The following is a 14,155-nucleotide window of genomic DNA, read 5'->3' on the forward strand; positions in this document are numbered from 1 at the left end:
TGTCTCAAAAAGTGGAAAGTTCTCAGGATGAAAACTTGAATGTAAGACATATTTGAAGAGTTTGTTTGAATAAAAATGTTTTATAAAATATGAGTAAGAAAAAAGTAGTTTTTCTAATACACATTATTCCAAACAATGTGTTTTTAAATGTTCATTAAACTATTACTTTTTTTTTTTTGACTTAGGGTCTTGCCCTGCCTTCCAGGCTGGATCCATAGCTGACTGCAGTTTCAAACTTCTGGACTCAAGCATCCTCCTACCTCAGCCGCCCAACATGCTAGGATTACAACAGGCATGAGTCACCATGCCTGGCCAAACTATTAAATATTATAAGTAGATATTTAACTATTTTGTCTATATCTTTCAAAATTTATATATATTTAGCATGCCCCTCAAAAAACTTTTTTTGGGGGTCTTTTCACAGGGAAAGTGGGAGATTATTTTTCTACAACATTTAGATTTTAACATGCTTGGGCTATCAGATTCTGCAAACCCTACTTGATCACAAAAATTCAGAGTGTGTTTTCATAAATAATTCCCATACTAATAGAAATGTCACAGCGTTACGTGACAAGCATTCTAGTATAAATATCTTTCTAAAATTTGAAATCTGTGTTAATATTTGAATTCTACAAGTCCAGTCAAATTGAAATGGGCTCAATAAGAAGTTCTCAGTATAAAAAAAAAAATAGACAACAATTAAGATTTTGGGAAGAAAATATAACTATACCTTGAATGTTTTTTTAATGCTATTACAATAATAACAAATAAATACTATTCACTGCTAATCAATATTATGTTAAATTCAATTTCGTAAGCCAGTCAAGCAGCCAACTTTATTTTCTGACTACAAAGATAAGTTTTGCGATAGAGATTTAAATAGTCTAACTTTCTAACTTACTGGGACTGCAGCTGGAACATGCACATTAGAACTTGTAATTGATGCAGGAATAGCAACAGGCATGGTCTGTCCATTAGGAAGATGTAACAGAAGAGGAAATGGGCCTGGTACAGGGCTAAGAAAAACAAAGGAAGAGAAATTTTAAAAAAGAGATTCATACCAACCATCTCTTAAAAATACAATAGTAGTTTTACTCCTATAATCATATCAGTTAAAAATAAATTTTCTAACCACAGCAATGCAAACGGCAAAATTTATTTTAATTGCATCTTAAATGTATAACCCATATAGCAGTATTAAAAAAAGAAGAGAAAAGTAATGTATTTACTTAGGACAATCTCCAATTTGTAAAATGAGACAAATTCTCATCAGAGAGATCTTAGGAGCTACCAGTAAGAACTGAAAGAAATGTCATCTGGTGACGGAGTAATTTTACATTTTGTGTGAAATAGCATGAAAATAAAACTATCTTAAATTCACATTCTATATTTTAGTTGTATTTATCTTCCATTCTATTAGTTAACATTTACACTAAAGAAGACTATACAAGTACTTTTTCCAAAAACTGAAGCATGCACACACATACACACACAAAAAAAACAAAAAACTAAAATCTTAATTTGAATAATCAAATGTCCTAGGAAGAAATCATAACTAAACAAACTTAATTCATACATATGTTCAATGATTGGCCTGAATCACTTACACAATTGGCCTGTTAGAGGATGGTGCCTGGGTGATTACAGTACTTGAGGTTGGTGAAGGTACTGCCTGCTGAATAATGACACTTGAGTCAGAACTTGTAAGCAGCACATTGGGAACCTGTAATGATGCTGGACGAACAATAGCTGATGTGGGCTGTGCAGTTTGTGCCAATGGTACTTCCTATTTAACAATGAAATAAAGGGTGGCATTAAAAAATACAAATCAATTCATGTACCTTAGTGAACAGAATGTAACACACTTCTAAAAGCATCTACAGAATAATTGCTAAAAGCAAATATCTAAAATTAATTAAAAGAACATTTTAGAAAAGCTGTAAAGATTCAAATGCAATGTCCAATTAACATTTTAGTTTTAAAAGACTGTTTTGTTTGTTTTAGTACAACTTGTTTTCCTGTCAATCCAGAAATAAGTTAGATTGGGCAACTTGGCTATGATTCCATTAGAATTTTAATAAAAAATAAAAATATAATCCATTCTCAGAGAATCACAGAACTTAAAATCCAGAAAGGACTGTTTAGTCCTCCTCCCTCATTATACTGTACGAAGAGGAAATAGGTCCAGTGAGACTGTTATGGTTGATACAAATTAATTAACAGTAATACTTAAGAATTTTTAGAGCAATACAAATATTTGTTAATTTCAGGTAGCTACTTCTTCTATATCAATAATTTCCCAATATCAAAAGGCCGTGTAATACTGATATCTTGAATGTAAAATAAATAATTACTGATCTCTTTCAAGTTAGGAAAACAGAATTTCTTAGTCGGCCAAGACCTTAAATATAGTATTTCCTCTAGTTTTATGGATTAGAGAACAAAAAGATAAAAAAGATTTTACCCAGAATTCCTTAAATAGTCAATGTAAAAATGGGGTCTATTGTGTTCTTTGCTTTGGCCTGTAGCTGCCAGTTATCAAAATCTTATTAAGCTACATAGGAAGAAGGATAAACTAGTACTATTGTAATTTCATTTATTCAGTAAGTTGAGAACTTATGCTCTCAAGGACTAGTGAGAAGAGACAATAAACAAGTAAAATAAACAAGAAAATTTCAGATTGCAGTAAATGTTAAGTGTTACAGAATAATACATGCAATGTAATAAAGAAAGATTAGCCTGGGGAGAGGAAGAGGCAATTACTTCTTTGCAAAAACAGCATTTGAACTAATAAAGGATAAGGAAGAGAGCATTTCATTCTAGGGAGGAGGAAGCAATATCATATGTCATATCCTGAGGTAGGAAAAAGCTTAGAATATTTGATGAACAAAACAGACAGGCATGAGGTGTGGAGAGATGGGTAGACAGGCCCAGATCAAAGAGGGTTTATGCCAAGGAGCATGAATTATCTTAAACACAATGGCGAACTATTGAAAGATTTTAAGCAGGTGACATGTTTAATATATTAAAAGTAATCTTATAGAAAATGGACTGGATGTAGAACAGGAAGACCAGTTAGAGAGTAATTGTTAATAATCCAAACAAAAGATGATGATTTGGGCTTAAGTGGTGTCACTGCATACAGCCATAGAGGATGAGATTCAGGTCTCATAAGACATGCTGTTAGTTTCAGTGTAAAAGAAAAGAAGAAATTAAGAATGATCCCTAAATTCTTAGCTAGAACAACTAAATGGATAGAGAAAATTTACTGAGATGGGGAAAACTGGGGAAAGAATCAAGGACTCTGATTCTGATCTATTAAATTTAAGAGGTCTATTAGACATAGAAACGATAATGTCAAGATGGAGTTGGATATAAATATGGCAATCTGGTAAGATACCTAAGTCCACAGAAATTTGGGAGTCATCAGTATGTAGATGTTTATTAAAATTATGGGTCTGGATGAGATCACCTAGGAAGAAAATCAAAAAGAAGAAGAACCTCAGATTTTTTTTTTTTTTAACAATTTCATATGGTATACCTTGCTCAAGGAGGGCCTAATGACTGGGGAATGCAGAAAGAAGGAATACTCCTAAAAGATGCTGAAGCAGCCATGAACAATGAAAAGCTCTTAAGTGTGAAAAGAACGAAATACTCCCTAGGAGAAAAGATTTATATCATAGATTTAAAAAGCATTTCTAATAACTGTGATAATGTGGAAACAACCTTTATGTCCAAAAAAACCAGGATAACATAATACATATCATATAATGATAAAATAAAGTACAACCATTAAAAATTATGATTTGGGGAAATTTCTAAGGACATGGAAAATAATCATTAATGCTGAGTGTCTAAAGCACAACATAAAATGAAGCTAGGATCTTTGTATCCATCTATCCTATTTAACTATTCACTTATATATTTGTACGTATAAATGCATATATCTAGAAAAAATGTTTCAAGACAGTAATTCTTATTCAATTGTGTGCTAATAGGTGATTTTTGTTTTCTATTCATTTTTCTGTATTCTTAGAGAAGAATAATGAGAATGGACTTTTAAAATCAGAAAAAGAAAATGGAAAAAAAACCCAGAAAACAAAGCATTTATTCTTAGGCAAAAAGATGCTTTTTCTGTATTTCCTTCTTTCTAGCTCCTCTGCCATAACAGAAGTCCATTAATAAGTTATGGTTTTAGAATAATAATCTAAAAAAGAATATTGCCACTGCCTCTTTATGTGGCCCACTGCTTCTTCGCTGTGTCCTGCATGGTACCCCCAAATAAATATGTGTTTATTCTATGTGCTTGTGAACAAAAAAGTGATCAAGAAGTTCCCATAATAATGTTATTCAACACACAACTGTAGCCCAGGTGGTCCCAGATTATCTGGGTATTCAAGCTATTATCATCATCATCCCAATTGCTGTTAGCAAAAAGATCCATTGCTGAGAATGTGTAAGTAGTCCCTTAATTCTGTAAAAGTCTAAAAAAACCATTGTTCAACTAATTTTTTGAATAGATTCTTAATTAAGCTGTTACTGTATAAAAGTAGCTAAAGTAGCAAAACCCAGAAAAATCAAGTTAAATTTATAAATTTACATATCTTTTTAAAAATAAGTTTTATCTAATATGACTAATCTCCCTATAATTTTTCTGTGTACAATAAAACTGCAGTCTTCTTACCCCGAAATATCTGAGTATTGACAGGTTTTCACATATAAAATTGCTGCAAGCTGACAATGAATGAAGTAAAATTTAATACATTAACATCTTATGAAGATTAAATAGTAAACTTTATTTGGGTACTGTTCTTCCCCCTTAGTTTGTATTTCTACAAATTTCTAACCTTCTCATCACTAGTAGTAGACTCTGGATGAGGTAAAGGACTATCCTGGTGAGTTGTTTCTACAACAGAAGGCTCCTCAATTTTGCTTCTTATGATAGGTGTTGCAAGAGGGGATAAATCTAGAGGCATCTAAAATTCAAACAATAAGGAAAAGGTTACAAGTTCAAATACAGTCAGTCAGTATGTCTAAAATTTAAAAGTAGGAAGTATATACTATGATTACTTTTCTGTCAGAAGTACTCTTTTTAAATTTCATGGTTATGACATACTTTTTTAATGTCGTCTTCTGAAGCTTTCTTGAATTCATTCTCAAATGGACTTGCCAACTCATTAAACAAACCCACTTCTTCACAGTTTTTCAAGAATCTTGTTGGTGTTGGGGTCTGATCTGAAATAAATGTCAAGAAGTAATCATACATATTTAAATATGTTAAGACTCTAAAATATAGCTTCTAAGTTAACAAATTAGCAGGACTGGTTCAGTCAGTTGTTAATTATCTCTTTGGAAAGACCTCTTCCTTTAAAGCAAACAAAATTTCGTTAAATTTTTGTTGTACTCTCTATTTCCTCCAACTTTATGAACTATGAAAGTAGGAAAGAAGTCCTTTTTGCTCCTTAATCCACTCCTTCTCTCTGAATAGAATGGCATAAATATCCTCTACTCAAGAGATAAACTATTGTTATCTAACACAGTATTAAGAATTTTTAAAAATTTACATTATTAAAAGCTACAATTATTTAAATAAATGAAATTTGGGGAAGACTAGGATAAGAGCATGTATATCTGCTTTAACTTGGCTCTTCCACTAGTTGTTCATACTCTATTATGAAAGTAAACTAAGATTAAACAGAATCTTCAGTAGGTAATTCAAAATATTATAAGGAAGAAAAAAAAAGTTAAAGTAAGAGTCCTGAAACAACAAATCCTCTTTTTACCACTATCTACTGAAACTAATTTTCTAATTGAATGTATTTTACAAGCACCTAGGTACAAGGGCTATGCGTGAGTCACATGCCTACAGAATGCTCTAGCTTAATTCCTGGGGATTAGAGAGACAGTCTACTCTACTTTCTTATAACATGAAACATTTCAACTTTACTTGAATACGTACTCCTGCTATGTACATTAACATATGTACTCAATGTCCATGTAAAGGCAAAAAAAAATGCCAGATAAGGTTTACACTGAATGAAAAGCAAGAAATTTATAAATTTTGCCTATTTAGTGTTATTATTTTTCAAAGGTGTCTATTTATATTGATTTGAGTTGGTAGCACATTCAAATTCTATTCACATTTAATATATTTTAGAGCACCCATTTTACAGGCTATAACAGGGATCTAACCTAAGTGAAAAAGTCTTCCTATTAAGGAAGACTCTTGTTAGTTTAAGAGAAAATACTCATATTTCCTTTTGTAAAATTAAAATTTACATATTTGTTAACTATTATATCCCCACAAAGGGCATTACTTACTATTTTATCTTTGCCCCCACATGTATACCCAGAGTACTAGTATTTTCACTATGTACAAATACATTTAACACTAAAATGACCTAATTGTAATACATAACTAGACATAATACAGGCCTGTCTCAGGCAAGGTTAGTAATATCAGTATTACTAGAAAGACTCTATTATACCATAATTTTACCAGTTTTTAGCCCACCCCTTAATCCCACCTCCCAAAGACCTCAAAAATTCACATAGTAAGGGACCAGTGTACTTGTATTAGCTTAAATCCATCATGACTGAATAAATAAGTCAAATCTAATTTTGCCTCTTCTGTTCACACCCAAAGGGTTTCTCCATCTAATCTAAGCTCATTAGAAGGCTCTTAATTTATGTTAAAGAGAGGAAAAATCTTAAAATAAAATACATAAGCATAAGTCACTTTTATCAATGATTACTAGAACCATCAGACTTGAGAAAAGTCAACATAGGCACAATCATTTAATATGCAGATTGCATATGGCTACTGATCACCAAAAATATACAACACACATCATGCATTTTATTTACATAGTAATGTTAACCTATTCACCTCAACATATGTTAGTAAAAAAAATGGTCAAGTACTGTGTTTGAACATGCTCTATTTTTCTACGGCATTAAATGTGATCAGACAGGAAAGCAATTTCTAGAAACCAATTTCAAAACATATTTGAGTTAAAAAGTTACAAGCAAAGAGAGATTGTGCTAAGGCAGAAAGTTTCAGAGAAATAAAGAGCTTCATGCCTAAGGGAGTGAACTTTCTAGGTTGCTGCTATTTTGCTTGTTGGTTCATCTGGTTCTAGCTCTTAATATCTAATGTATAATACTCCAAAAAAAAAGCATATCTCATTCTTCTCTGCTTTTTATTTATGGAACTGAAGATATGTTGGAAGTTCCCCTACATTTTTCCTACATATATTGTTTTTGATAAATTAAGTTTCTGTTACCTTCAATTTCTTCATTACAAAAATTTTAACACTGAAAGCAGAGGAAAAACCACCGAATATTTGCTTTAGTATTTATCCAAAACACTGCACAGAACAATTTGTTCTCTATACTAATTAATAATTTAAAAGTATTAACAGTATTTGGGTGTAATTCCAGACTTACATGATATATAACCAGCTTTATAAGAGAAAAGAAAAATCTAGAGTTAATTTGAATATTTATGATATGTAAATCTGTGATTATGACACAAAAGATCTGAAATTTTACACAATTTTGTTTTCTTATCACAATACTTACTCATAAAATATACCAAAAAAGTAGCAAAATTATACATGGCATGTATGTACATATACATAGATGTGTGTGTGTATATATTTAAATACCAAAAAAGGGCAGCTAATACATCATGAAATGGCAATCAACCAACGTATGAACTGGGTTTTTCTTTTCACATACAGTGAAAAATAATCATCTACTTGGGTGATACTGTACGTTCATAGTGTCAACACACAAAAACGGCATTGACTGAAATTAGAGCCTCTTTACTGAGAATATTTTACTGATACAGATGTTTAGTCTGAAAAGAAATATAAACAATTCTAATGAACAAGTCTGCTCATTGTTCTTTCTGCAACAGGAGAAGCTTGATCATTTTCTATCTTCACACAGCCTTGTAAGTCAGGTGTACAAGATAGCTAAAAGAAACACTGACTAAATACCACATTAGTTCAATTAGTTAAATGTAAACTTTGTAGATGATATGAATGTTCCCAGAGTTCTAATGAAATCACATAAAATCGACATTGGAATCTATATTTGAAAACCACACAAAGAAGTGAAACGAATGGTCAGAAGGAAACATGAAAATGTAATGGGTAAAATACATGTTGCCAACATTTACTATAAATGAAGTCATTGGAATATCACCAGACTATATTATTTACAGAGAATACACAAAAATTGTGCACATTCCAGGTGAAATATGTATATAAGCTATTAATAAAAGCATATACTAACCAGCCACAATGACACTGTCATTACGTGCTGGACCAAATTTCAGTGTCATCTCATGTTTATGTTTATGGACAGCCAAATGATCCTCGTTGGTAAAACGCTGTGGCAAAAAGTTTTAAAATATAGTTAAGATTTTCAATTTGATCAAATAAGTAAAATGATTAGGAAATTCATTTCCACAACATGTAAAACCACCATTAACAGTGAAATAGCAGTTTTTAAACTATAAAAGAATCTGTTATTGTTAGTAGATAAGCATGCTAGATTTCAAACAATCACAGAGAAACCCATTACTCAAGAATAAGGAATATTGATATATTGCTAGGTCACATAAGCATTTAAAAATAAAATCTGAGGCAAAGAAACTTTATATAAATTTCATTTGGATACTAAAAATAGACCATCATTAACTTGTCCTATGATATGAGAAACTATACTCCATGATACAATGATTTTTCAAGGAAGTACTATAGTATTAATATTTACCTAGAATTAAGGTTACTTACCACTTTTTAAAAGAGATTTTTTTTATAAAAGTATTATGCCTGGACAAAATTAAGAAATAAATCCGATTTTTATGTTACCACATAAAAAAAGAATGCCTTTGTTTTAATCCAGCAAAGAAACAGCAACCAATACAATAATAAATCAGCTCATTTTAAAATAAAAAATTTCAAAGTAGCCAAAATAATTTTTTTTGAGAGTTCTTACATAAAAACGGAGCAAAATTATTTTTAAAATATTTTATTTTTAAAGCTATCTATCCAGTATATTTTTTCTACCTTTAACTTGGATAAGTTTTGCATGCCAAAGTAAAATTTATGATTACAACATAATAAATGCATTGTTTATCTCCTATGTCTGAATATCAACCTTTTTGAAGATGCTCATTAAGCAACATTTATAACTGAAAATAGGGAACTTTTTGTTATTTCAGAGCAACAATTTTAAAATGCTAAATTGTCACACCTCAATTCATTCTTTATACAAGTGGGATGTTAATAAATATATATACTTGAACTTGGTTTACCCAAACCATCAAAATGAATTCCATCTCTTGTGGTCTCCTTCCCCTACTCAATTTACTACATCCTTTCATGCAACTAATAATAGTAGCTTTAGGGTTACCTTAAAAACAATGTAAAATAATGAAACATTTTTAACATTTTAACATCTTTGGCCCAGCCCACTATCCCTCTGCCTGTAGAGGTGAAAACCACTTCATATGTGCCCCACCATGTGTTGCACAATGCCTTGGTTATAGCAGCTATCACAATATTTTACTGATATTTTCATATGTCTGTCCTTTTAAGTAGGCTGCGCTCCCTAAACTTAGCATATGGTAAGTACTCAATAAATGCTAATTGAAGGAATGAATTCATTACAGTAAAATAGTTGAATCTTAACTATCAGTCTAAGGGGGGGTAAACAAGACCCTAAACCACTGTTCCTTAAGGTGAATTCAACTTCAATTTAATCTGGCTACATTTTTTTTTTTTTTTTGAGACGGAGTTTCGCTCTTGTTACCCAGGCTGGAGTGCAATGGTGCGATCTCGGCTCACCGCAACCTCCGCCTCCTGGGTTCAGGCAATTCTCCTGCCTCAGCTTCCTGAGTAGCTGGGATTACAGGCAAGCACCACCATGCCCAGCTAATTTTTTGTATTTTTAGTAGAGACGGGTTTCACCATGTTCACCAGGATGGTCTCGATCTCTTGACCTCATGAACCACCCGCCTTGGCCTCCCAAAGTGCTGGGATTACAGGTGTGAGTAATCTGGCTACATTTTATCACACAGTCTTTGGATTACTTCACACACCAACAGAAAACTATTATTTTAGAAACCCTCTTCAGAACCTGCCTGTATTACCACTGAAGGGGAGTGTTCAGATGCAACAACACATCCATTACTTGACTTACTCATTCATTCTTCAGACATTTACTGGGCACCAACTATAGGCACTGGGACTACAACCAAACTTTTCCCCACCCAGATACTATCTTCCTATTGCTTTTTCATTATAAGAATCTCTCCCAAATTTGGGGAAATAAAAAACAGTGGTACTTCTGACAGATTGAGGAATAACAAAGTTCTCAGAGAATGAACCTATCTACAGGGTGTACTGACATTATTAATATTTTATGTTTTTTTCTTTGCATTGCTGTTTTAAATGTATATGTCTTATGTCCTACACTAAAAGCATCTGAAAGAAAGATTTATTTTATGTTCCAAAGAACCTCACAATGTGGCTTTTCCACTGAAGGCAATCATTAAACATTTGTGAATGAATGAATTTTGGTGCAGGTCCCAGATTTTAAAATTGCAAAGTCAACAAATTAATAGATAAGAAGTTGGAATGTTTTTTATTCTCCCAATTTTCTTTGCTTGGTTTAGTTTGACTGCAAATATTCAAATCAAAGAACAACTACATATAGAATAAATAACACTATGCTCGTACAAAACATATGAAAGGGCACTAAGTTCAATACTAAGTGAAAAGAAGTGGCCAGAAGGAAAGTAACAAATATTTAGGATCATATGAGTATTAAAAGGGGAAATGCAAGGAATGTATTTATCATGTAAGATCCACAGATCAAATTTGCCTAAATGCGATTTATAAAGAAATTACTGATGATATAACACTATTAATTATATACAGGAACAGCAACACTGCAAAGGACAAAATGCACTCAAACTGGCATTGACACAGGTGAATTTGACCTTGGTTATCTGAGAAAACTTATTATTTTTAACAAGAAACTTAAGAAGACAGTGTGAAAAGGCAATCTTGTCAAAAGGCAGTCACCAGAAGTTTTATATGAAGGAAATGCATTCTTTATTCAACAAATATTTATAAAATAGCTACAAGCTAAGATAAAATTTTTTTACAGAATCTATATGAATTGCCTTCCCAGCCAAATTAAAGTTTATTCTAAAAACGAGTTTTCTAAAATATATTTAAGTAGCAATACCAATATACTGAATTCATAAATTGTATTCTTCCAGGCATTTCAAAGCACAACCCCAATGCAAAACACTGTAGATATACACAAAAACACAAGTATTTTGTTAAACAAGACTACAACCTTGAGTATATAGCTCAATAAACAATGGAAAAAGTGAAAAAATGTGTTTTTTTTGGAGGGGGTAAGTACCCATCTTTCTTAAAAGGTTAAAAAGAGGCTGGACACGGTGGTTCATGCCTGTAATCCCAGCACTTTGGGAGGTTGGGGTAAATCACCTGAGGTCAGGAGTTTGAGACCAGCCTGACCAACATGAAGAAACCCTGTCTCTACTAAAAATACAAAATTAGCTGGGCCTGGTGGCGTGCGCCTGTAATCCCAGCAACTCGGGAGGCTGAGGCAGGAGAATCACTTGAATCTGGGAGGCAGACATTGCAGTGAGTCGAGACTGCACCATTGCACTCCAGCCTGGCAACAAGAGTGAAACTCGATCTTAAAAAAAAAAAAAATGGTTAAAAAGAAAGAGTAACCTGTTAGATGGGAAGAAAGTAAATCAGTTGCTTCTATAATAATTTAAGTTCTGATATCTGGGAAATCTGTGTTACTAACGCTTGACCACTCTCACCAGAATTAACTTCAAATCAAGCATTCTATAGTTAATGCAGACACTCATATCCATGATATATTATTATTTCTTTTAAACATATAAGATAGACATAAATAAGTTTTCAAGCCACTGGGCCAATAGCTCATTTCACTATTTTCTTCACCAATTTAAGGACTACTGAACAACAATAGGATGTTACACTGATATATTCTCTCTCACACACACATGCATATGTGCATGCACACACATATACTCTCACACATATACCTCCATTGAGACTTTAGACTAAATATAAAATTAATCTTTAATTCCTTTATAAAACAGCTTAAAATGTGTAAACATTCTACCAAAGAAACACTTTTCAATGACAGAGACACCAAAACAAAGATACTACCAATAATATGGAAGAGTAACAATGATAAATGAATCTTTCGCTAAATTATCTCACTGTCTTTTTTACTAAATTCAATGGAACATCACTTTAAAACAAGTGAAATTAACAGACATGTGGTATACCTAAGAGTAACTTAGGTATACAAGAAAAGATTTAATAGCAAGAGTCTACAGTTAAAACTTTGCAATCATTTCTATAGGTCTCTCTTTAAAGTTATATCATTACCAAAATAGATTTTAAATTGTAAAAAACTATTTGAAAACTTAAATTTAACTAGGACCACTGTGTTAAAGCTAAAACTCAAATTCAGAATAATGTCACTGTTTACTAGTGACAAAAATAATACGAACTATCACCTGCAAAATGGTGCTTCTAAAACCGATTGTTACTAGGTAGTTCCTAGAAAATACTATTTCAATCTAAAGAGAGATTATACCATTTCTATTCTCAGCAAGAGTTTGACAAATGGATGAGCAGCCAGGTTATATTTTGATCAGTAATACTTACAAAGAGATTATTTTAAGTATCTTAGGGAACAAATACAGGCCCCCCAAAATAATACTCAGGATCAAAAGGTTAATGTTAAAAAGACTCACAATTAAGCATTCAATTATTAGTGAGAATAAAAAATTTATTTAGCTTTAAAAAACAATTTGGCAATATATATGAAGAACCTTAAAAATGTGTATACATTTTAATCTTGTAATTCTAGTTCCAAAAATGTATTTTAAGAAACTAGGGACATATACAAAGGGTTATGTAGAAGGCTATTCATCACAACGTTGCTTATGATACCAAAATTAAAGTTCATAATAGTGGAATTAGTAAATCATGGGACATGCTCTAGCAATAGCAACCTAAAGCCATGCTTTCAATTAATACACAAAATGCTGATGATATGCAGTATCGTCCCAATTTTCTTTTAAAATAAACCTAGATCCCATCCTCTCCTAGCTGCTTAAGGACCCCACTCCTGCAATGGTCCCTTTTTCTGCATTGCCAAATATGCTGTGATATTCCCACCTTAAAATGCAAAACACCTCCATCTTCAATCCTACACTGAAGCTCTGTATCTCATTTTCCCTTTAGCTACACTCTCAAGAAAGAGCTGCCCTATAATGTCTCTATTTCTGGTTCATCCTTTTCTCTCTTCAAGCTACTCTAATTACACTGTTGTTAGTACCCCTTCATTGAAAGCTACTCTTATCGTAGTCTCTAAATCTAATAGTAAATACTGAATTCTCATCTTATCCTATCTAGGATATGACTATATTGTTTCTCTTACTTTGACATATTTTTTCTAGCGCTCATGACTCAACTTTCCTTAGTGGTTGCTGCTTCTTAACCTTCTGTGCTACATTCTCCTCCTCTTTCTGACTTTTAAACACTGGAGGTGCCCTAAGCTTAGCTCTCACCCTTCTATCTAGACTATCTTGATACAAAAGTAAAACTGAGCAAATATAGGAATTACAGATAAGACAAAATGTCAAGTATTACAAACCTTGACAACGTAAAAAAATAACCAAATAATTATCAGACATCAGAAGATGGGAAAATGTGAGTATTAACTCCTTTAATAATAGGAAACCTAAAAAAATAATTTTCTAACTTCTTCATGTTTTTCACATATAATGTTAGAGAGGTCTTTTAAGAAACAATTCCTTATGATATACGTACATACACAAATTCTAATGCTGAGCAATCAATTTTTCTAAGTTAATTGTAATGCTTTTATTAAAAATGGCAAGTGTACTAGTAAGAAGTCAATCACAAAAACCATTCTAGCTATTTTAAGCAGAAGACAATCAGGAAAGGCCTTGTTTGAGGCTCCAAGAATGATATCTAGAAAATGTCAAAACTAGTCTTTGTCCAAAGCCTGGCCCTAGAAACAT

General features: G+C 32.1%; 1 protein-coding gene across 4 annotated transcripts in view; it reads right to left on the reverse strand.

Moving 5' to 3' along the window:
- Nucleotides 1-14,155, reverse strand: part of ATF2 (activating transcription factor 2) — a 103,765-nt gene that overhangs the window by 48,812 nt on the left and 40,798 nt on the right. For 2 of the 4 annotated variants that reach the window (XM_064373334.1, XM_064373337.1), the window contains exons 5-9: nt 8,305-8,401; nt 5,117-5,235; nt 4,848-4,976; nt 1,608-1,786; nt 902-1,016 (exon numbers count right to left, since the gene is read on the reverse strand). In XM_064373334.1, coding sequence (XP_064229404.1) covers nt 902-1,016; nt 1,608-1,786; nt 4,848-4,976; nt 5,117-5,235; nt 8,305-8,401 — 639 coding nt within the window. The remainder of the gene's footprint in view (nt 1-901; nt 1,017-1,607; nt 1,787-4,847; nt 4,977-5,116; nt 5,236-8,304; nt 8,402-14,155) is intronic. The other 2 variants (XM_064373335.1, XM_064373336.1) reach the window with 2 other exon arrangements.

Source organism: Aotus nancymaae, unplaced genomic scaffold (genome assembly GCF_030222135.1).
Source record: "Aotus nancymaae isolate 86718 unplaced genomic scaffold, 86718_ANA_hifiasm-v0.15.2.pri h1tg000008l, whole genome shotgun sequence".
NCBI classification, from domain to species: domain Eukaryota; kingdom Metazoa; phylum Chordata; class Mammalia; order Primates; family Aotidae; genus Aotus; species Aotus nancymaae.